This window comes from Melozone crissalis, unplaced genomic scaffold (genome assembly GCF_028551555.1).
Source record: "Melozone crissalis strain CALT ecotype California unplaced genomic scaffold, PUWL_Pcris_2 ptg000086l_1, whole genome shotgun sequence".
Lineage (NCBI taxonomy): Eukaryota > Metazoa > Chordata > Aves > Passeriformes > Passerellidae > Melozone > Melozone crissalis.
The window spans coordinates 1,752,388-1,776,316 of record NW_026535863.1 but is presented as its reverse complement, the minus strand read 5'-3'; the positions used below and the strand labels follow the sequence as shown (position 1 = coordinate 1,776,316).

The 23,929-nt window shown below is 51.9% G+C and overlaps 1 protein-coding gene across 1 annotated transcript in view; it reads left to right on the top strand.

Moving 5' to 3' along the window:
- The window catches only part of CACNA1S (calcium voltage-gated channel subunit alpha1 S), a 57,622-nt gene that overhangs the window by 25,916 nt on the left and 7,777 nt on the right, over nt 1-23,929 (top strand). Inside the window, exons 15-36 of the mRNA XM_054290806.1 lie at nt 4-97; nt 782-851; nt 1,081-1,213; nt 1,475-1,604; nt 2,704-2,763; nt 3,708-3,814; nt 4,695-4,782; nt 4,988-5,095; nt 5,886-5,938; nt 6,999-7,145; nt 8,303-8,504; nt 10,659-10,817; nt 11,105-11,215; nt 12,367-12,450; nt 14,779-14,835; nt 15,428-15,556; nt 16,499-16,564; nt 17,474-17,565; nt 18,410-18,569; nt 19,838-19,965; nt 21,597-21,693; nt 22,199-22,301. Coding sequence (XP_054146781.1) covers nt 4-97; nt 782-851; nt 1,081-1,213; nt 1,475-1,604; nt 2,704-2,763; nt 3,708-3,814; nt 4,695-4,782; nt 4,988-5,095; nt 5,886-5,938; nt 6,999-7,145; nt 8,303-8,504; nt 10,659-10,817; nt 11,105-11,215; nt 12,367-12,450; nt 14,779-14,835; nt 15,428-15,556; nt 16,499-16,564; nt 17,474-17,565; nt 18,410-18,569; nt 19,838-19,965; nt 21,597-21,693; nt 22,199-22,301 — 2,378 coding nt within the window. The remainder of the gene's footprint in view (nt 1-3; nt 98-781; nt 852-1,080; nt 1,214-1,474; nt 1,605-2,703; nt 2,764-3,707; nt 3,815-4,694; nt 4,783-4,987; nt 5,096-5,885; nt 5,939-6,998; nt 7,146-8,302; nt 8,505-10,658; nt 10,818-11,104; nt 11,216-12,366; nt 12,451-14,778; nt 14,836-15,427; nt 15,557-16,498; nt 16,565-17,473; nt 17,566-18,409; nt 18,570-19,837; nt 19,966-21,596; nt 21,694-22,198; nt 22,302-23,929) is intronic.

The following is a 23,929-nucleotide window of genomic DNA, read 5'->3' as shown; positions in this document are numbered from 1 at the left end:
CAGAGGTTACCCAGAGAAGACTGAAGAGGACAAGCAGATGCTGGCAAAGAAACTGGAGCAGAAAGCAAAGGGAGAAGGGATTCCCACAACAGCCAAGGTCAGTTCTGGTGGAGGTGAGCCTTGGAGGGCTCCTGGGGGGATGGCCCTGGCTCCCTCCCACCAGCCAGGAGAGACAAAGGCTTGGAGCCAGTCTGGGTCTGGCCTCTTGTCCAGAATCACTCCTTGCTGTAGCACCTGGTGATGGGTGCTCTCACTGATGGGGCTCTCTGGGGCCAGGCACGACGTGCTGAAACAGCTCCATTGCTGGGGTTCCTTTTCCTCCAGCTCATTTCCTTGGCCACAACCAGTTCCAGTGGCTGGTGCACACCAGTGTGGGGTGGAGCAAAGCAAGTCAGCAGCATCCCAGATCTCCCTTATGTCCACACCAGCACCCCCATGTGCAAACTCCTCTGTTCAGCTGTGCTGTTTGTGCCGAGCTGCCCCTGAGGAGCATCTGTCCAGCAGCTACTTTCCTTTCCGCTTTCCAGAGGTGCTCTTAAAAGCTCACTCAGGAGTTGCTCTCTATCTTACTCCCTCCTGGCATATTTGCATGGCTCCAGCACACATTCCTATTTCCCATCCTCTTTGCAGCATCCTCTCACCAGGTTCCAGCCTGGGCCAGCACTCTGTGCTGCTGTATGGGCCCAAGGCAGAGATGCTGCTTGTGGCTTCCAAGATGAGAGGGTCTGGCCAGCTGGCACGTGCAGCTGCACATCCTCCTCTCTGTCTCTCCTTGTTTCAGTTGAAAGTGGACGAATTTGAATCCAATGTCAATGAGATCAAAGACCCCTACCCTTCTGCAGACTTCCCAGGTAAGGTTTGTCCCTGGCAGGGCAGCAGGAAGGCTGAGGAGGCACTGCAGAGGGATGGTGTGTGAGCAGCAAAGGATGCAGTGAACTTCCACCAGCCTTGGGGTGCTGAGGTCCTTCTGGCTTGCATGCCAAATCAGGATCATGGCATTGGAAGATTGTCCGTAAGATCATATTCCCTCTTCCTCTCTGGATGATTCTTTTCTTTTCCCTTTTCATGGTCACCCTACAGGTGATGATGAGGAAGATGAGCCTGAAATCCCCCTGAGTCCTCGCCCCCGTCCCCTTGCAGAGCTACAGCTGAAGGAGAAGGCTGTGCCCATGCCTGAAGCCAGCTCATTCTTCATCTTCAGCCCAACCAACAAGTAGGCACTGCCCCTTGTCCCTGCCCAGGCATGGCCCAGGTGTCTCTGGCACCAGCTGTTCACAGCAAGGTCTTGTTTGAGCATGACAACCAGTTCTGAAGGGAAGCAGCTCATGGGGAAAAGCCTTGAGCTGTGTGGAAGGACTGGAACAGACATCCTTCCATGCCCAGGGCCTTCCTGTCCTCGGGGTTTGCCCATATCCCTCTGCCAGGCTGCCATGCCCGTGTCTGATGCATCCCTTGGCATTTCTGTCCCTGGCAGGTTCCGAGTGCTGTGCCACAGAACTGTTAATGCCACCTGGTTCACCAACTTCATCCTGCTCTTCATCCTGCTGAGCAGCATTTCCCTGGCAGCTGAGGATCCCATCCGGGCCGAGTCCTTCCGCAACAAGGTGCCCACAGAGATGGGGGGTTTGGGATGGGTGGGGAAGTATTGGAATTATTGCCAATATTGTGTATGGGACGTGCCTGAGCTTGTCTGGCCCTTGGTGCTGAACCAAACAGTGGCACTGTGGTGTTTCACCCCACAGACCCTTTTGGCTGGCTGGGTGTGTGGTGTTTCACCCCACAGACCCTTTTGGCTGGCTGGGTGTGTGGTGTTTCACCCCACAGACCCTTTTGGCTGGCTGGGTGTGTGGTGTTTCACCCCACAGACGCTTTTGGCTGTGGGATGTGTGGTGTTTCACCCCACAGACACTTTTGGCTGGCTGGGTGCTGCCCTGGCCCTGTGGGGACAAGTCCAGGCCTGCAGGAGCTCTGGTGGTGGTGGGAATTAGGTTCTGGGGTAAGCCCTGAAATCACAATGCAACAGAGGAGACCTCATGGAGACTCCCAGCTCCCCAGTCAGCAGGGATTTCCTTGCCAGATGCTGTTCCTAGACTGGGATGCCAACCCTGCCTCTGGGAGGGAAGTGCACTCTGGCAGGAGATGCTGGATGTGCTTCCCATTCAGGATGCAGCTGGGACAAGGTTTTACTGCTCCATGTCTCAGTTTACTTCTGGGTGAAAAGATCCACCTGACGCAGTGTGCAGGATTAATTTGGTTTGAAACTGTGGTGGTTTATTGGGGAAGGGGACATCCTGTGAGGCAGCAAAGTGGACCTCTGGTGTGTACAGTGCCCTTGAATGCTGCTGGCATGCAGCCATGGGAGCCACAGCTCCTGTCCTTCAAGGCACCAGTGGGTCTGGCAGGGCCTGGGGGATCTCACATGAGGCACTCCCCAGGGCACTTGGGCTTTTTGGGGGTCAGATGCTTTCAGGTGGAACTCACCTGGCCAGGGAGAGCTTTGTCCCAGCTGCAGGTTGGATCATGAAGTGGAGAAAATCAGCAAAACTGGGAAAAGTTCAGGAGTGTTCTTGGTGCTGGGTTTAGAGACTGTTGAGACAGATGGCCTCCCCAGCCCACAGAGTGGACAGCTTCAGGATGTTTGAGCATACTGAACATTTCTCTTGTCACCCAAGTCTCATCCTGTGCTGGTGTCTCTGTCCCCAGATTCTTGGATACTTTGACATTGGTTTCACCTCTGTCTTCACAGTTGAAATCGTCTTGAAGGTGAGTCCATGGTCTTGCCATGAGCATGGCCTGGCACATAGGTCTGTGTGGTGTGGCAGGTTAGTCAAAGAGAGAAACAGGTAATTTTGCCAGGCAACATCCTAGGAAAGTTATGAGAATGCTCAGAGAAAGAATTAAAACAATTCTTATCCTAATCTCTACACCTAGTGTTTCTGAACATGTAGAATATGTATACATGATGTTAATAAAAAAATATTTTACCAAAAAGTGTTATTCCTAACTAACCAATAGTATAAAGAGTGTTATTTATAAACCAGTCAAGTTCTAAGTGAACAATCCTACCTATAAATATGTAAAGTTCCTAATAAATCTCACTTTATACCTTCTAACAATAAGAGTCAACATCGCCTTTCTTCAACGCCAACATTGACTCTTATGATTAGAAGGTATAAAGTGAGACATTCCTAACTCAACGGCGACAGGTCCAGACTTTTGTGGCCATGGACACTCCACTCCTTAGGCATCCATGCTCCTGAAGGTCTCAGTGAGGAGAAACTTCCAGCTGATCCTCCTGGAGAGTTCCTTCATGCAGTCTGGGTGGTGTGTGACCTGTCCCAGAGGCCGTGTGTCCTCTCCATTGAGGTCAGGCAGCTAAGCCAGCTGTGCTGTGACACGGGGACACATCAGCCATGGCACCAGCATTTTTATTAAGAAAAAGAGACAAAGAAACCAGTGAAAATCTGTGGACAAAAGTCACATGTTGTTCCAGTCCAAGGGTCTTTGCTATTCTCCTCTTTAATTTGCTGACTGACTGGGAGGGTTTTGTCTGCAGCCAGTGCTGCACGGAGGATTCCCACCTGAAGCCAGGTTCCTGCCTGGCTGCAGGGGTCTGAGCAGGACAGGGTCCCTTGTGCCCATTCCCTTGGAGGAACCATTCCCCTGAGCCCTGCCCAGCCTCTCTCCTATCTCCTTCTGCTCCCCAGATGACAACCTACGGTGCTTTCCTGCACAAAGGCTCCTTCTGCAGGAACTCCTTCAACATCCTTGACTTACTGGTGGTCGCTGTCTCCCTCATCTCCATGGGATTTGAGTAAGCACCTCATGTGCCACAGGGTGGGCACTGGGCTGTTGAGGCTGGTGGGGCAGCTGGGGATGGTGGGTGCAGGAGGAGCAGCCGGCCCAAGGGATGGTGGGAGGAGGAGGAGCAGCCAGCCCAGTGGCTGCCCATGTGTCCATCATGTCGTGTTTGGGGGACATGGACAACTGGGACCATGCCCATCTGTGATGGTGTTCACAGGGGTTTTTGGTTGAGGGAAGAGACAAGGATCTGACTCCATGTTTCAGAAGGCTTGATTTATTATTTTATGATATATATTACATTAAACTATACTAAAAGAATAGAAGAAAGGATTTCATCCGAAGGCTAGCTGAGAATAGAATAGCAAAGAATGATCACAAAGGTTTGTGGTTTGGCTCTCTGTCCGAGCCAGTTGGGCTGTGATTTGCCATTAATTAGAAACATTCAACATGGGCCAATCAACATGGACCTGTTGCATTCCACAGTAGCAGATAATCAATGTTTACATTTTGTTCCTGAGGCCTCGCAGCTTCTGAGGAGGAAAAATCCTAAGGAAAGGATTTTCCATAAAACATGTCTGCAACAGTCATCATGTCATGTTTAGGGGACATGGACAACTGGGAGACATGCCCACAGACTGGTCAAGGAGGTCAAAGGACACTCCTTGAGTGTCAAATGTCTGTGGGTAGAAATTAATTTTGGATCTGCTTTCTCCAGCTGCCAGTGTCATTGGCCCTATGTGGGGTGGTGGCTGGTGACATCTGCACTCTGCCATCCCTTGTCCCTCGCTGCTGGCCCCAGCCTGCCCTCCTTGGCTGCTTGGTGGGGCTGTGCCAGCCTAGCCTGGGCAGGGAAGTGGCCCCAGCTCAGCTGTGCCTTCCTGCCCATCCAGGTCCAGCACCATCTCTGTGGTGAAGATCCTGCGGGTGCTGAGGGTGCTGAGGCCTCTGCGAGCCATTAACAGGGCCAAGGGGCTGAAGGTGAGTGAGAGGCTGGGACAGGGGACCCATCCCATGGCAGTCCCACCTGGAGATTGTGTGGCAGGCCTGTTCCCAATTCCCACCACCCATCTGTAGGAGGGCTCTGCCCAATCCTTCTGCTCTAGCAGGCTCCCACTCTTCCTGGAGAGGGAGGGTGTGGGACACAGAGCTGTGATCACATCTGCATTGTCCTCTCCCTCTGCAGCATGTGGTCCAGTGCGTGTTCGTGGCCATCAAGACCATTGGTAACATCGTGGTTGTCACGACCCTGCTGCAGTTCATGTTTGCCTGCATTGGAGTTCAGCTCTTCAAGGTGAGCTCAGCTGGGCAGGAGGGACCTTCTGCTCAAGCACATCCTGGCCAGGCTCTCCTGGACATCACCCTGGGGATGGTGCCTGCAGTGCTGGGTCAGCACAGACTGTGCTTCCATGGTCTGAGAGAGGAGGGCAGGAAGCACCCAGGGTACTGTCAGGTCCAGACAGCATCTCTAAAGGGCTGCCTCACCTCCCTTCGTGCCTCTTTCCTCCCTTCATTTCCTCTTTCTAGGGCAGCAGGACCTTCTGGCTGATTTTCTCTGTGCTTTGGTTGTGAAAGGTTTCCTTTCTCACAGCGCTGCTCCTGCTCTCTGAGCCTTGGCTGCTCTAAGGCAGAGCTGGCCCTGGCTGAGCTCAGTTTTGTGCTAATAGCTGAGCTTAAACTCTGAGCTGATGTGGGAAGAGCTGTCAGGACAGCCAGCAGACTGAGCAGAGCTGCCAGCACACCTTAGATTTAGTTAATTCTCTGGGTACTGCTTTCTCCCCTATTTCCCAGATAGTTGACTCCCAGGTAGGGTGAGCAAGGCAGGCCCCAGCTCAGGGCTGTGGAAGGTTTGTTCCCATCTCCAGGCAGCCTTTCTTGATCTCAGCCTGGGATTGACCCCAGGTCTGCCATGACTCTGGAAATGCCTTGTGAACTGGTTTGTTTGACAGGCGCACTGGGAGGGCCAGAGTCTGCATTGAGGTGGTGAGGGGGGACTGACCCGGGGCTGGGAAAAAGTCAAAACTCCCCAGGGCTTCTAAAGTCAAAGCAACACCATGGCCTTTTCTGGTGTCTGTTGAATGCAGGGCAAGTTCTACAGGTGCACAGACCCATCCAAGCTGACAGAGAAGGAGTGCAGGTAAGAGCTCCCTGCAGCTCCCAGCTGGGCAGTGGCCAGGGCTGGGAGCTGGGGGGATGTGGGGGGGAATGCTTGTGTTCCTGTGTGGGAATGCTGCATCCAAAAAGTGAACCTGAGGTGTCATCCTCTTCTCCCTGACCCTGGGTATTGGAATATTACCAATATAGCTGGACAGGACATGCCTGAGCTTATCTGGCCCTTGATGCTGAACCAAATAGTGGCAACTGTGGTGTTTCACCCCAGGGACACTTTTGGCTGGCTGGGTGTGTGGTGTTTCACCCCACAGACACTTTTGGCTGTTGGATGTGTGGTGTTTCACCCCACAGACACTGTTGGCTGTGCAATGTGTGGTGTTTCACCCCAGGGACACTTTTGGCTGGCTGGGTGTGTGGTGTTTCACCTCACAGACACTTTTGGCTGGCTGGGTGCTGCAGCTGGGCCCATGGGGACAAGTCCAGGCCTGCAGGAGCTCTGGTGGTGCTGGGATGGAGCTTCCCCCCATAACAGGGGCTGCTCCTCACGTTTCCCTCTGGCAGAGAAGCTTTAAGGGGATGGTGAAGGAAAGGAGTTGGTTCTGAGGGAGGGTTTGGATGCAGAGCTTTATTCTGGCCCACAGGCCTCTGAATGCAGCAGCAGCTCCAACAGAACTCCCTGGGCCCGTGGTTGCTGCTCCTTTAACCCCGGGGAGAGGGGAGGGAAGGGGCAGGGAGCCACCAAGCAGGGACAGGAGGGGAGGGACAAAGGGACAAAGGACACCTGGATGGCCCAATGCCCCCCTGGGGTACAGGGCATCCTTTGAATCTGCTACTCGAGGCCCTTCTGGAATTGCAGGACTGACAGACAGTGCTGGGAGGGGAAAGGAGAGGTGACTGACACACCTGGGAGGGAATGATCAGGGGAGGGACCCGGGGTTCTGAGATAAACCCTGAAATCACAACACAACAACTGGGGTAGATCAGGAACAAGCACAGGGCTGTGCTCCCCTCCCAGGGACCAAGGAGGGCCAGGCCAGTGGGGCTGAGGGGCCCTGCCTGTGAGCTCTGTGTCCCCTCTGCTGCAGGGGTCAGTTCATCAACTATGTGGACGCAGACCCCACGCAGATTGAGGTGCAGGATCGTGTCTGGCTGCACAGCGACTTCCACTTCAACGACGTCTTCTCAGCCATGATGTCTCTGTTCACTGTCTCCACCTTCGAGGGCTGGCCAGAGTGAGTGCCTCCTGGGGGAAGGTCTGTGCTGGGAGCAGGGCATTGCCATGGGGTCTTGGTTTGAACAGCCAGGTGTCTGCTAAGGAAGGCAGGAGGCTTCCCTGAAATGGAAAATGTAAACCCCCTCCCTCTGAATTGTTATAATTTTGAAATTAAGGTACTTCCAGGCAAAGGTATGGGAACAGTTCTTTACTAGGAAAATTAAAATACAAATGCAATAGTACAAAAAGGAAAAACACTGCCAGAGTCAGAACAGGAGCTGACCCCCTGTGGAAACACAGGGTCTGCTAAGGAGGGCAGGAGCCTCTCCTGAAATGGAAAATGTAAACCCTCTTCCTCTGAATTATTGTAATCTGGAAATTAAGGGGCTCTCAGGCAAAGATATGGGAGTAGGAATAACAGTTATTTACTAAGAAAATTAAAATACAAATGCAACAGTAAAAGCAAAACCCCCCAGGGGCAGAGTGAGAACATGCCGTGCCCCCCTGTGTGTCAGGGCGGTGTCCCAGCCCCATCCCATGGGGGCTCAGCCCTCCTGCAGTGCCAGCTGTGGCTCTGCTGCAGCAGGGATCCTGTGCAAGGGGGGAGTTTTCCTCTGCAGCTCCAGGGCTGCTGCAGATGGGCCTGGGCTCCCTCTGGCAATGCAGGGCAGCAGAAAGCTGCTCCTCTGGCAATGCAGCGGGCAAAGGCTGCTGTGCTGTGCCAGGCTCAGATTGGATCCAGGTAGGAATGCTTGGCTCCTGCCCTGGGCGGAGCATCTCCCCATGGGATGCTGGAATTGGATCAGCCCTGCAGGGACACTCAGTGGCCATGGACAGCAGAGATCTCCTGGAGGGAGGATTGGTTGTGGGAGAGATAAGGAAAACTGCCCAATGAACAGAAGGGAACTGCCCCAGATCTGACAGATGGGGACAGAATTCACACCCCCATTTCTAACCTGAGACACATGAGCCTTGGCCAGGGTAAAGAAAGAAGAGCTGTCCAGGGTGAGAAACAGGACCAGTCCCCCTGGCAGTGACTGTGGAGCTGGCAGGGTTAACCAGGCAGTCCTGTCCCACTGTTGTTGGATGTCCCCAAAGCTCTCTGTAACTTCCAAGTGGAGTCATAGTCTTTCCACCCCAATTAGGATTTCTGTTGCCTCAATTTCCCTCCTGCAGGCTGCTGTACATGGCCATTGACACCAATGCTGAGGATGCAGGCCCTATCTACAACTACCGGGTGGAGATTGCAATGTTCTTCATCATCTACATCATCCTCATTGCCTTCTTCATGATGAACATCTTTGTGGGCTTTGTCATCGTCACCTTCCAGGAGCAAGGGGAGAATGAGTACAAGAACTGTGAGCTGGACAAGAACCAGGTAATGGGGCTGCTGGAACAGGGCAGGGAGGACCAGCCCTGGACCTGGCAGTGCTGGGGCTGACTGATTTGGATCAGCCCCTCTTTGTGGTGACACTGCTGACACAGATGGGTTGAACCTGCCCTAGGCCTGTTTGCTGCTGGGGCAGGGCCAGGGGCAGCTGGACCCATGTCTAGCACAAAACAAGCCTGAGGGAAGGACAGAGGGGACCAGAAACTGAGACTGGGCCTCCCTGGACAGGTGGGGTGCTGAGAGGGAGCTGGAGCAGAGGGTTGTACCCAGCTCTGGGCTCCCCAGTACCAAAGCAGCATGGATCTACTGGAGTGAGTCCAGCAAAGGGCCACTGAGATGATGGAGGGTCTGGAGCATCCAAGGAAGGTCTGGGAGTCAAGTTTGGTGCTGAGAAGGCTCATAGAAATCTGACCTATGGGTGTAAACACCAATGAGAAGGCACAGAGAAGACTGAGCCAGGCTCTTTTCAGTTGTGCCCAGTGACAGGAAAAATGTAATGGACACAAACTCAAGAAAACAAGAAATTCCATTTCAACTTTAAAAAACCCTTTTTTTTTTAATGGTGATGGTGGCGAAGACTGGAACAGGCTGCCCAGAGAGGCTGTGAATCCTCCATCTCTGGAGCTTTACAAAAGCCAGCTGTCCTGGGCAGCATGCTCCAGCTGGCCCTGCTTTGGGCAGCACACTGTGACTAGAACATCTCCAGAGGTGCTGCTTCTGTGATGCTGTCATGCTGTCACTCTGGTGGGGGACAGCAAGGCTGAAAGCAGCAGAGGCACTGGCAGAGGATGTGGGACACACTGGATGGGACATTGGGGAACCAGGGTCAGCTGCTGGCCCCAGAGTGCTGTCCTGCTCCTGCAGTGAGGCAGCATGGGCAACTTGAGCTGGGGGTGCCAGGGTGATGTGAACCACACAGAAACCCAGCAGAGATGGCCCTGGGCTGCTGGGGAGGGACAGGCCTGTGCAGCCATCTCAGTGCCCCCTCCACCCCTGGTTCATGTGGTGTCTTCACAGAATTCACTTTATTATCTTACAATATATAAAAGAAACACACGTACAGAACTCAGAATGAAAACTTTCTGAAAACATTCCTCCTGCCTTCCATCCTGCAGGGGCTTTCACCTCTTTTCTCTGTCCAAGGCCTGACCTACCTCTTTCTGGCCACATGCCTTCCCCTCTCCCACCCAGCCCACAGCTGGGCAGGGGAGCTCTGACCTCTTTCATCAACTGGAACTAAGAGAGTTTTCTTCTGACAGTTCTTTGCTTTTAACTTTCTGTGTTCCCAGAGGCGTATCTATGCCTTCACTGGTTACACCAGGTGCCAAAATTCAAATTTCAGTGCTGATTGGTTTGAACACAAACTCCCAAAAAACTCACTTCCTTTTCAAACTAAGACAGGGGGTGTGCAGCGTGGCTGGGGGTGCTGAGTGTGCCCTGCAGTGGCTCACAGCTGCCCTCCCTGTGTCCCTGTGTGTAGGAGTGTCAGGGGTAGGATGGTGGGGATGGATGGAGATGAGAGATCTCTGCAGCCAGGGCTTGGAACCTGTGGGTTATTGCAAAGGGCCTGGGTGCAGGGCCCTGCTGGGAGCTGCCAGCCACAGCTGGAGCAGGACTGAGAGAAGAGAGGGGCAGAAAGGATGAGAGGGTGAGGGAGTAAAAGGGTAAGAGAGTAAAAGGGGTAAGAGAGTGAGGTTCCCATTACAATACCATAAATCTTCTTCTGTGCTGAATATTCTAATTCTCACTAACCAATCTAGTACAAGATACAAATCCTATAGCATTTCCATACAGTCTATAAGAATCATTACATTACCACACTGTGTTACATTTTAAACCCTAAAAACTCCTCTTTGGGCCCTTCTGCCAAGCTGTAGGGTCTGCTCTGACCCTTGGGCCTGTCTGCAAGCAGAGGGTGTTGTTCCATCAAAAGGGGATTACCTTCAGCTGGTAACCTTTCCAGTTGTTCAGTAATTGAGGTATCTCAAAGCTTGCTTTCATTTCAATCTCGCTTATAATTTCCATATTCTCAAACTCTTTTGCCAGACAATCATATTTATAAGGCTTTCCTGTTTCATCTTCCCCAACACCCGTGTCCCTGTGTCCCCATGTCCCTGTGTCCGTGTGTCTGTCTGTCCCCAGCGGCAGTGTGTGCAGTACGCGCTCAAGGCTCGCCCGCTGCGCCGCTACATCCCCAAGAACCCCTACCAGTACCAGATCTGGTACGTCGTCACCTCCTCCTACTTCGAGTACCTCATGTTCTTCCTGATCATGCTCAACACCATCTGCCTGGGCATGCAGGTGAGGGCACAGGGCTGGTGGAGGGAGGGGGTGCCCAGGCTGGCTCAGCCCTGCCATCCCCACGAGAGCCTCTGCACAGGGGTGTGTTGTGGTGTGATGTCTGGGTCAGGGCCTCTGGACCAAAATGGGGCTGGTGGTTTGTGGGGAGCCCACAGAAGGGGGTGCAGGGGGGAAATTTCCTTTGTGCTGAGTTGTGGGAGGGGGCTCTGCATCCAGCGCAGATCTCTGAGCTCACAATAGAGGCTGGATCTGCCATCAGCTAATGGCTCCTTCTGCCTTATCCTCAGCATTACAACCAGTCTGAAGAAATGAACCACGTCTCAGACATCCTCAATGTGGCCTTCACCATCCTCTTCACCCTGGAGATGATCCTCAAGCTCATGGCCTTCAAAGTCAAGGTGAGAGAAGAGCATGATCAGCATGGAACGCAGGGCAGGCCAGGGGGTCCATTTACCCTGCACTGGGTATCTCTTGAGTACAAGCACCCCCAGCCCTGCAACTCCACAGAACTTCTCCTTACAGGACCCTTAAGGACCCCCATGCACAGGACCTTGGAGTTTCTGGGGGGATTACTGCTTGTCAGAGCTACCCTTGCTGGCCAAATCCCACCCATCCAGTTGGCCACTATTCCCATCTTCAGTGTCAGGGCCATAGTGGGGTCATAGCTCCACTGCAGCCATCCTGATCCACCTCCTCATCTCCCTGCAGTGCAAGACAGGACCAAATAACCGAGCAGAGGATGCAAAACTCTGACCACCATCCCTTCTTCTGAGGGGCAGAGTCACTGAAGAACCTTCTGGTTCCTCTGTGTCCTCCTTGACTTGCACCCTTGCATGTTCACTTGTCTTGGTTTGGAAAGACAGGAGTCTGCTAAGGAAGGCAGGAGCCTCCCCTGAAATGGAGAATGTAAACCCTCCTCACCCCTCTGAATTGCTGTAACTTTTAGATTAAGGGGCTCTCAGGCAAAAATATGGGAACAGGAAATAACAGTTCTTTAATAGGGAAAAGAAAAAATAAAGGATAAAATAAACAATGCAGTACACTAGAACAACATTGCCAGAGTCAGAACACAGCCTGACACCCTGTGGGTCAGGGTGTTGGCAGCAGTCCCATTGGAATTGTGGCTCAGCCCTCCTGCAGTGTCAGGTGTGGTTCTTCTGGAGCAAGGGGGATCTGTAGAGGATGATGTATTGTTCTTCTGAAGATCCAGTGGAAGAAGAGGCAGCTGCTGTTCCTCTGGGCAATCCAGTGGAGAAGCTGTGCTGGTGTTCCAGAATCTCCAGATTATATCCGGGTAGGAATGCTTGGCTCCTCCCTCTGGGCTCACATCTCCCAATGGGATGCTGTAGTTCTTATCAGCCATGCAGTGACATTCAATAGCTGTTATCAGCAGATGTCCCCTCCCGAGGGAGGAGTGATTGTGGTCACTCAAAGAGAGAGATAAGGCAAACTGCCCACTTGACAAAGGTAATCTGCCATACAGATGGTAATTGAAAACAACTTGCATTGCAATCTTCAACATCACTCTTCTTTGCCTCCTTCCTGACAGGGCTACTTCGGAGACCCCTGGAATGTCTTTGACTTCCTCATAGTGATTGGCAGCATCATTGATGTCATCCTCAGTGAGATTGATGTAAGTGTCCAGGGGCAGGGGGCTGTTCCCACCCAGGGCTGCACTGGCACCTGCCCTGGCACAGGGCAGCAGTGCTGGGTGTGCCCAGCCCTGCAGGGGAATGCCGTCCTCTCCTCTCTCCCTGCTCTGCTTGGTTCTGAGGAGGGACAAGCAAGGATCAGCACATGGAGAGCACAGCTGTGGCCCTTTCAGCATTAAAGCACAATTTAGATGTCCCCAGCTGCCCAGCATGTCACGTTGACCCCTCTGCTCTGGTCTCCTGGATCTGTAGGCACTGGAATCCTGTGGAAAACAGGAACTCAGGACCAACCCATCAGCAGCAGGCTGTGTGCCAGCCCCTGCCCCACAGGCACCCACACATCCAGGTCAATGCAGGTGGGACTCAAAGGGCTCCCACAGCTCCCTGTCCCCACAGGACTCAGCTGGCCCAGGGGAACCATCAGACCCATCAGATTTCCAGACATTTCCTTTGTGTGTGCCCCTTTACACAGCAGCCCCTGCACACTTGTGGTGTGTGTGAGTTCCAGCCATCCCTGCAAGCTGTGGGATGGTGCCTCAGGCAGGGCCTGTTTGGGGAGTGCTCTGCTGGGAGCATTTCCAAAGCAGGGCCAGGAAGCCACCATGCCCCTGCCTTCCCTGGCACTGGCACATCCTCACCTCTGTCCTGCCCTGGAAATGCCCCTCTGCTGTGGGAGGTGTGTGCTTCCTCCAGCAGCCTGGTGGGGCTCCAGGGGCAGCTGTGGAATGGGGAGATGATGGATTGACCCTCTCCAGTGGCTTGGCAGTGTCTCCTCCAAGGGGCAGGGCTGGCTCTGGCACTGCTGCTGCTCCCTCTGGCACCCTGCACAGGGTCACCTTCCATGTTCTCTGTGCAGGAAGGTGATGTTTTCAGAGACCCTTGAGAGCAGTCGCCTTCTCTGTAGGGTATTCAGCCCTCACAGAGCTGGGGTGAGCAAAACCCACCCACCTTCCTCTCCTGTGAGACCCCTGTGCCCCTCTCTGCACAGCCCTGCCCATCAGTACACCCATGCTCTGCCCTTTTCAGCCTTCACGATCCCCCAGACTTCCTGCCAGTGCCAACAGCTTTCGTCTGCCATCAGCTCCTCCTCATCCTTGCCCAGCAGCTCTCTGCACCTCGGTTCCCACTGCCTGTCCTTCCCCAGCCTGTTCTCAGAACTCAGAATTTCAGGATCCCTGGACTCCACAGTGGTTTTCAGTCCCTCTGGAGCAAGAGACCACTTGGCACACATCCCCAAATCCTGGCTGCGCTTGGGGTGGGGATGCCCAGGAACTACCACAGACCCCAGGAGGATCCTGGTGCCCTGACTGGGCTGGCAGGGGCTTCCCTGGTGCTGTGCTCTGTGTGCTGCAGCAGGGCTGTGCAGAAGGTCAGAAAGACTTTGGGGAATGTTCTCTGTGCCCTGAGCTTGCCAGGTCCTTTCCCTGTGTCTGTGTCCTTGAGGGTCTGTGGGTGTAGGAGTGTCAGGGGCAGGACAGTGGGGATGGATGGAGATGAGAGATCTCTGCAGCCAGGGCTGGGAACCTGTGGGTTATTGCAAAGGGCCTGGGTGCAGGGCCCTGCTGGGAGCTGCCAGCCACAGCTGGAGCAGGACTGAGAGAAGAGAGGGAAAGAGAGGATGGGAGGGTAAGAGCATAAAAGGGTAAGAGAGCGAGGTTCCTATTACAATACCATAAATCTTCTTCTGTGTTGAATATTCTCATTCTCACTAACCAATCTAGTACAAGATACAAATCCTATAGCATTTACATACAGCCTGTAAGAATCATTACATCACCACACTGTTACATTTTAAACCCTAAAAACTCCTCTTTGGGCCCCTTCTGCCAAGCTGTAGGGTCTGCTCTGACCCTTGGGCCTGTCTGCAAGCAGAGGGTGTTGTTCCATTGAAAGGGGATCACCTTCAGCTGGCCATACCATTGTTTTCCAGTTGTTCAGTAACTGAGGTATCTCAAAGCTTGCTTTCGTTTCAATTTCGCTTATAATTTCCATATTCTCAAAATCTTTTGCCAGACAATCATATTTATAAGGCTTTCCTGTTTCATCTTCCCCAACATATGAGGATGCTCAGGGCACACCACAGGCACTGGGAGGACTCTCATGGTCTGTGTGGTTCCTTGCTCACCCAGGTGCTGCCTCTGCCTGTTACCAGTCACACCAGCTTGTCCCTGAGCCTGAGGGATGCTGGGGCTCTGCCTGCCCTTCCCCTTCTCCCAGTTCCATCTTTCTCTTTGTTCTGTGTCTGTGTTCTCTCCTTGTGTCCCTCTCTGCCTCCCCTGTGCTGACTCTCTTGTTCTCTCTCTCCACAGACCATCCTGGCACCCAGTGGTGGCTTGTACTGCCTGGGTGGGGGCTGTGATGGCACTGTAGGTACCAGCTGTGTGTGCCTGCCCTCCCTCCTGGCCTTTGCATGTGCCCTGTGTGCCACCGAGGCCACCACAGCCAGCTCCTCCCTCTGGGCTGAGGGGGATTGGGGTGACACCACACACACAGACACCACTTCCCACCCTGCACAGCCAGGGGATGTGGGCAGCACCCGCAGAGACACCTCTCTTCAGTTCCTCCTTTGGTTAAAGTGCTGCTGTGACATTCCCCAAACTGCCCTTCCCTGCTATAACAGCTCTCATTAACCCTCCCTGTGCCTGGTGCCCAACCTATACCTCACCCTACAAATAGGGCAAGACCCTGGTGGGTCTAAGGCTGTCTGTGGTGGCCCTGTGACCCTCAGGGCTCTCCCAGTCCATGTGCCAGCATGCCATCCTTCCTGCATGATCCCAGTGTGAGCATGGGGGCCTGGGGAGATGGGGAGAGGAGCCAGGGGAGAAGTGCCAGCACACTCGGCAGTCTGACCCTGTGTGTGTGGCTGGTGCCTGGGGGTGGGATCTCTCTGCCCTTCCTCCCCCCAGGACCTGGAATCCCTGCCTTGAAGGGCCCCAGCACTGTCTGTGTGTCCTGCAGGACCCTGATGACAACGGCCGCGTCTCCATCACGTTTTTCCGGCTCTTCCGGGTGATGCGGCTGGTGAAGCTGCTGAGCAGGGGCGAAGGGGTCAGGACCCTCCTGTGGACCTTCATCAAGTCCTTTCAGGTCTGTCAGGAGCTCTGCTCCCCTCCCAAACACACACATGCCCAGGGCTGGCAGCACTGGCTGGTAGCATGAGCAGCTTGTCCTCACCAGGTGTGAAATAGAGGTCTCCTCAAGCCAGGTCTCATGAGCTCTTGGAGATCTGTATCACACCCAAGATAGCTCAGCTATCCTAGAAGGCATAAAATCAGCAGGATGGCTTCTGTTGTAGTGTTGGAAACAGAAAAGTTTTAATAAAAGGCAAATTAAAAAAATTATTTACAGAGAAAAACCCAGCCAGGTGCAAGAGGTTCTTGCTCCTGGTAAGACACCTCACAAAAGTGATTAGTTTCTTTGTTCTCTTCTTTTTCTAGTAAATTGCTTAGGCAGGACTTTTTAGCTCCTGTCCAATTGGTTATCCTTAAGTTTGAGATGAAGTTCCCTAGGTCCTATGAGGTGGCTTTTCCACCTAATTGAGGAGAGAAACTTCTGGGCTTTTTTCCTTTTTAAGGAGACAAAGGACAGTTTTGTCACTCTGTCAGCAAGGGGCACATTCCTATACAGGCAGAGGAGAAATCTCCAGTGTTCCTGCTGGCCTCAGGTTGGGCTGGGGGCCTGTGGTGTGCAGATCATGGCCCATGGGGGTGGGAAGGTGACAGCTCTGAGTGTCAGAGCTGGGCCAGGTGCTGGCAGTACCTGCTGGGTCCATTTGTCCTGGTCCCAATGATCTGGGCTCTGCACCAGGGGTGTATTCAGGGCATGCTCACAGCCTGAGCTGGGCACTGCCCTCAGCCCTGGGCTGTGCTGAGCCCCTGTCCCAGCACAGAGGGCACTGGGGGCTGGCAGGAGGGTGTGAGAGGAACAGCTGAGCTGTCCCTCCCCTCACAGGGACAGGTACAGCTCCTGCAGAGCCCAGGCCCTGTCCCTGGGCTGTGTCTCACCCAAGCCATGGTCCTTTTGTCACAGGCTCTGCCATACGTGGCCCTGCTGATTGTGATGCTTTTCTTCATCTATGCTGTGATTGGGATGCAGGTGAGGGGCACGGGGGCAGGGGGTGGGAACTGATCTTCATCAGGTGCCCTGAGCCTGATGGCACTGGGGAGGGGGGACAGGGAGGGACTGGTTCCTCCCTTAGGCTCTTTCTGGGACTTGGCACATGATGGGACCTCTTTACCCTGGTCTGCAAGGGTGTCTGCCACCCCGGCAGCCTCCTCCTGCCTCTGGGCTGCAGCCAGGGCAGCTGGGGCACATGGCACAGAGCACTTTGGGGCTCAGTGGCACAATCCATTGGCACAATCCATCGGCTGTCACAGATATCTTTTAGGAAAAATCTTTTCTTTAAGATTTTTCCTCCTGAGAAGCCGAGAAGCCTCAGGAACAAAATGTAAACAATGGTTATCTGCTGCTGTGGAATGCAACAAGTAGATCTTTGATTAGCCCATGTTAGTTGTTTCTAATTAATAGCCAATCACAGCCCAGCTGGCTCAGATAGAGAGTCCAAGCCATAAACCTTTGTTATCATTCTTTCCTTTTCTATTCTCAGCTAGCCTTCTGATGAAATCCTTCCTTCTATTCTTTTAGTATAGTTTTAATATAATATATATCATAAAATAATAAATCAAGCCTTCTGAAACATGGAGTCAGATCCTCGTCTCTTCCCTCATCCTCAGACCCCTGTGAACACGGTCACAATTGGCACCAGTGCTTGTCCTGGTTCAGACCCTGTCTCTGTGGCCCACATGAAGTGCAGCTGTAGTCAGGGGTGCTTTCAGCACTGGCAGGAATGGCCAAGAGCACCCACATCCAATTTCAGTCTCCTTTGGGGATGCCCAAAGCCAAATAAACCAGAGGAAGTGGAGTTCAGGCATCAGAGGTGCTCTGGAGGATATTTGGTGGCAAGGAAAGGATGGCACACTGCAGACCTGCCACTGTCATTTACAGATGTTTGGGAAGATTGCCATGGTGGATGGGACCCAGATCAACCGAAACAACAACTTCCAGACCTTCCCACAGGCTGTGCTGCTGCTCTTCAGGTCAGTGTTGTCCTGCCGTGAGCAGCTCCAGGAGGCTCTGAGCCTGTGGGAATGCCCATCTTGCAGTGAGGCAGGACCAGCATTTCAGTAGCTGATTTATTTTTTGTCCCTCAGGAAGATCTCCTGCAGCAGGGGAGTGTTTCAGGAGAGGCTGTGGGGTTTCTTGGTGGGGCTGCTGGACAGAGGGGCATTTTGGGGGTTGCTGTTCTGAGTATTTCCTTCCCAGTCTGGATTTTAATTTGTGAATTGCGAGGAACTCATGGGAAGCAGGAGCCCCGCCCAAGGCTTTCCTTGACTCCAGACATTTCTGAAGCTTTCACTGGCCCTATAGCAGCAAGCCCAGAATCCTGACTGCTCCTTGTTTTGTTTACAAACAGTCTTTTGCCAGTCATTCAGTCAAAACACCAATTACTAATGTAAACCTGGGTGGCCTTCACCCAGCACTAGCTGTTCTTATGTTGATACCTCATGCCCTTGCAGATTGCAGATTTTCCTCCACTCTTCTGGAGTGGATCTGCCATTGGTTTGCTCCAAGGGGCTGCCCACATGCTTCTGATAACATGAACATTTTATGGGCAGTGTTACAAACCAAAGCTGCTCTTTAACTGGCATTCTGAGGCATTGTTTCACCAAAAGTAGCTGGTGGTTATTAGCTCTGCTCTCTACCTAGTGTTGTGCTAAGGTGGGAATCCTATTTTGTTGATTTTTGGAAATGTCAGTGTATTATGCCAGCAGAGGGTTTGGATTTCCTTACAAAAGCTTGTGTTTCCCATTCCCCTGTGTGCTGGGCTGGGCTGAGCCCTCCCTGCATGCCCAGGGACCAGCAGGTGTGCCCTGTCCCCAGGTGTGCCACGGGGGAGGCGTGGCAGGAGATCCTGCTGGACTGCAGCTACGGCCGGCGCTGCGACCCCGAGTCCGACTACGCCGAGGGAGAGGAGTACACCTGTGGCACTGGCTTTGCCTACTTCTACTTCATCAGCTTCTACATGCTCTGTGCCTTCCTGGTAAACATCTTCCATAGTTGTGTTTCTCCAAAGTGTCTGGTCTTATTTGTAAGGCTTTGAAACTTGTTTGTGTTTCCATTTCTCTGTCAGCAATGTCTGTCCCATTCCATGGCATTTCTCAGTCAGCATTTCTTATCTCAAGGTTTACATTTCTTATCTCAAGGTTTGCATACTATGTGAGCTTTCTATCAAACTTTGAGATTTCTCTACAAACCCATTTCCCACAGTGTGCTGGCTCCCATTGGCACCCCTGTCCTGCCTGGGCAGCCATGGGGTTGGTGGCTGTGTGTGCATGGGGTGAGCCCCTGAACCTGCCCCTGGGTTCATCCCCCCCAGCCCACCTCTCAGGTTTTTGGTTGTTAATTGCTGCCCCGAGATGTGCAGGATGTCTCTGTTTCAGCCTGTGTGGCTGAAGAAAGAGTCTGGACTCTTCACTTTTCGATCTTGAGGTTGTTTATTAATTCTTATCTATAAAATTTTCTTTCTGCCCAGCCAAGATCTGCTCAGCTGGGCAGCCACAGGCACTCTGTGTTGTCCTTTTATACTACAAACTACGTATAACATATTTACACTTAATTCCCAATGCCTATCACCTATGTTAGACAGTGCACTTCTACTGTAAACCAATCCCAAAGTGCCACCATCACTGCAGAAAATGGAGAACAAGAAGAAGAAGAAGAAGAAGAAAGGCTGGACATGCACAAGTTTCTCCATCTTGTCCCCATAACCCCCATACCAAAAATCCTAAAATCTACATTTTCATCCTGTGAAAATTTTATTATTATACTATTCAAACTTCTATGACTTTCAGGTCCTCATACAAAGCTGGTAACTTGCTCCACAGGTCAAAATCAAATCCCCAGGTGCTCTGGGCTGTGTGCCAGGGTCTCAGAGCCCCCCGGCAGGGTCCTGGCAACTCTGGACACCCAGAGGGATGCACTGAGTTCGGACACCCACCTACCCAGTCATGCTGTAAACTGACACTGCCCTCCTGGGGGACCCAGGATCCCCTTTTAGTGTCTTCCCACAGCCTCTGTGTGCTGCCTTCCAGATGTGTCTGTGCTGGCCTCAGCAGAGATGGAGGGGGATGAGATGCTGATGCTCTTGTCCTTTCACCTGACCTGCTTGGGCAGGAGGCTCCTCTCTGCATGGGAACACCCTCACTCAGCATCCTCTGACTGCAGGACATCCCACACATCTGCCTTGTTTTTGTAGTGCTGTCCTCTCTCCCCTGGCTGGGTCCTTCCCATGCTTTCCTCTGCCCTCAGATCATTAACCTCTTCGTGGCTGTCATCATGGACAACTTTGACTACCTGACACGGGACTGGTCCATCCTGGGGCCCCATCACCTGGACGAGTTCAAGAGGATCTGGGCTGAGTACGACCCCGAGGCCAAGTGAGTGAGGCTGGGTGGGAGGGCAGCATGGAGGGGGTGTGTGGTGTTTTCTGGGGTGCCCCATTGAAGGGAAGAAATGATGAATCAGACTTCATGTTTTTAGAAGACTAATTTATTATTTTATTATATATATTATATTATGACATTATATGACATTATATTAATTCCATTATATGACATTATATGACATTACATGATAATATAATATAATATCATATATAATATATATAATATAATATAATATAATATAATATAATATAATATAATATATGTAATATAATATATAATGTGATGTAATAAAATGTAATATAATGTAATTAATACATTACATTACATTATATTATGCTATACTAAAACAATACTAAAGAACAGAGAGAGAATACAGACAGAAGGCTAAAAGATAATAATGAAAACTCATGACACTTTCCAGAGTCTGACACAAGCCTGACCATGATTGGTCATTAAGTTAAAACAATTCACATGTTGGATATACAATCTCCAACCACATTCCAAAGCAGCAAAACACAGGAGAAGCAAATGAGATAATTATTGTTTTCCTTTTTCTCTGAGGCTTCTCAGCTTCCCTGGAGAAGAATCCTGGGCAAAGAGGATTTTTCAGAAAACATGACAGTGGCAGGGGTGTTCCATGGAGGGGACACATGCAGGCAGGGTAAGCTGTGGCACTGCCTACCAGCCAGCTCCCAGCATCTCAGAGGTTCATGTGAACTTGCCAGAGTTGATCTAGGTCTGATAAAAGCCACCAGGAGATTTGGGAATGTAAGATTTTCAGTTCCCTCTCCATCTAGCTGTGGTGAGGCTGCCTCAGAGCAGAGGCAACCCAGGACATCCCTCTGGCTGTCCAGGATGGCCAGGACCCCTGCCAGGGGGCTCAGAGACCCTGGCACAGAGCCCAAAACACCTGTGGGTTTGATTATGACCATGGAGCAAATTACCAACCTTATATGAAGACCAGCAAGCCACAACAGTTTAGGCAGAATATTAGTGAAGTTATCACAGGGTGGAAAAGTAGATTTTAGTGTTTCTGGTATGGGGGTTCAGGGAGCAAGATGGAGGGATCTGGGTGTGTCCAGCCTTTCTCCTTCTTCTTCTTGGCCTCCATCTTCTGCTGTGATGTTGGCACTTACAGATTGGTTTAGAGTAGACGCTCACTGTCTAACATAGGTGATAGGTATTGGAAAGTAATTGTAAATATTGTACAGGTAGTTTTTAGTATAAAGACATAACACTGCCCTGGGGGCAGGCAGAGTGCCTGGAACTGTCCTGCTAGATGGACCTCAGCAGGGCAGGAGAAAGAATTTTATAGATAAGGAACAATAAACAACCTTGAGACTGAGAAATGAAGAGCCCTGACTCCTTCTTCAAGCACCAGACTGGGAAAAGAGACTTTCCAACACATCTTGGAGTCACTCTGAGCAGTGAGAGATCCCGACGGCTGCCAACCCTTCCCATGTCACTGCACCCTTCACCTGCTCCCCAGGGCCACAGGGAGCAGCTGCTTTCACCAGGAGGAGCAGAGGGAAGGGTGGGGATTTGCCAGGGCTCAGTCCCCAGAGCAGCTCCCCAGGGCACTGCCAGGCAGCTCTGCTGCCCCTCTGCTGTTTCCTCTGCAGGGGCAGGATCAAACACCTGGATGTGGTGACTCTGCTGAGGCGGATCAACCCTCCCCTGGGCTTTGGGAAGTTCTGCCCGCACCGTGTGGCTTGTAAGGTAAGAGCCAAGGTGGTGTGTGAGCCAGGGACATGTAGGAATGTGCCCCCTGTGGACGGGGGACCAAGAGATTGTTGGCCATTTTGTGCCTTCTAATGAAAAGCTGCTGAACTCACAGCAGTGAGACTGTTTTACTGATAGGAAATAATGAACACCTGAGTGTGAACATGAACTATCATCTCCAGTGCCTTCAATCCAGCCCCAGAGAAACCCACAACTGGTACCCCCACAGTGTCCAATTAACAAATCACTCTCAGTAAACAATCTCCATGACACATTCCACATGTGCCAAACAACAGGAGCAGCGAATTCAGAAAAGAATTGTTTTCTCTCCTTCTCTGAGCTTCTCACTGCCTTCCCCAGGAGAGATCCTGGGAGGGAGAATGATATCTCTCTCAGCTCAGAGAATGTGAATGCCACAGCCCCCGGGCAGGCCAGGCAGGGAGGCTGGGGGCTGCCAGGCTGCTGTGGCCCTGCTGATAGGGTTGGTTTGCTGTGTGTGCAGCGCCTGGTGTGCATGAACATGCCCCTGAACAGCGACGGCACCGTCACCTTCAACGCCACCCTCTTTGCCCTGGTGAGGACAGCCCTCAAGATCAAGACAGAAGGTAAGCAATGATCCTGGTTTCCTCTACAGCTTGACAGAGAATCTTCCTTGTGAATTCCCCTTCTTTGACCTGCACATATGTCATGGTTTGGAAAGACAGGAGTCTGCTAAGAAAAGCAGGAGCCTTCCCTGAAATGGAAAATGTAAACCCTCCGCACCCCTCTGAATTGCTATAAATTTTAAATTAAGGGGCTCTCAGGCAAAAAATATGGGAGCAGGAAATAACAGTTCTTTAATAGGGAAAAGAAAAAAAAAAAAGATAAACAGTGCAGTACACTAGAACAACACTGACAGAGTCAGAACCCAGCCTGACACCCTGTGGGTCAGGGTGTTGGCAGCAGTCCCATTGGAATTGTGGCTCAGCCCTCCTGCAGTGTCAGGGCTGGTTCTGCTGGAGCAGGGATCCTGGAGAAAGGTGCAGTCTCTGCCTCTGAAGATCCAGTGGAAGAAGAGGCAGCTGCTGTTCCTCTGGGCAATCCAGTGGAGAAGCTGTGCTGGTGTTCCAGAATCCCCAGATTCTATCCGGGTAGGAATGCTTGGCTCCTCCCTCTGGGCTCACATCTCCCAATGGGATGGTGTAGTTCTTATCAGCCATGCAGTGACATTCAATAGCTGTTATCAGCAGATGTCCCCTCCCAAGGGAGGAGTGATTGTGAGCACTCAGAGAGAGATAAGGCAAACTGCCCACTTGACAAAGGTAATCTGCCATACAGATGGTAATTGAAAACAACTTGCATTGCAATCTTCAACAACACAGATTGAGTTTTGTTGTTGTCGAGGACCAATTGGAAAATAACCATTCGTTAAATTCAAATAGAAGACATTCAGTGTCAACATTGCAGTGGTGCCTCAAACAGGAGGAAGTGCACATTAGGTTTGAAAAGAAGGATAGAGTGGTAGAGCATGATGAAAATTTTCCACTGTGCATGAAAGCAAGTCACATGCCGCCTTTTAATGGAAATCTAATGATGTTAAGCTAAAAGAGAGCTAAAAAGAATGCTTCATTCTTCCAGCAGCTGAGGACTGGGAGAGAAGATGTTGAGATTCAGGAAAATCTCAACAGGGTAAAAGCGTGAAATAGGTTATAGAGAGTAGTGTAGGTGTATCGTTTGGAAATTTAGGGCTTTGGGATTTTAGTATGTTGTGGATGGAAGCAAGATGGAGGGCACAGGGTGTTGTCCTGGCTTGTTTCTTCATGCTTTTTCTTCCTTCTTCTCCATGGCTTTGAGTGGCATTTTGTAATTGGGCAGAAAAGTGCCACCTGTGCCACCCCAAACAGCTCAGGAGTGGGGCTGCTCCAGCTCCCATCATTTTAATTTAGCTTAGGAGAGAAGCTGCTGCCCTGCACAGAGCTGAGGTGGTTCAGCTCCTGAAGATCAGGACTTTCCTGTGCTCACCTCCTGCTTCAAAGTGTGGCAGGGATGGGCTGGCTCTGCCCAGAGCCCTCATTGCAGGGACTCCCAGTCCTCTGAATTAATCTATGCTGAGGAGGAGCTGCTTTCCTTCAGCAGAGTGTGCTGAGCTTTGCTGTCTGTCCCACCAGCTTGTTATGCAAATAAAACAGGCAGGACTCCATTTCCTTCATGGTGGAAAAAGCCAATTCTTTATTCACATAACTGGTTTTATACA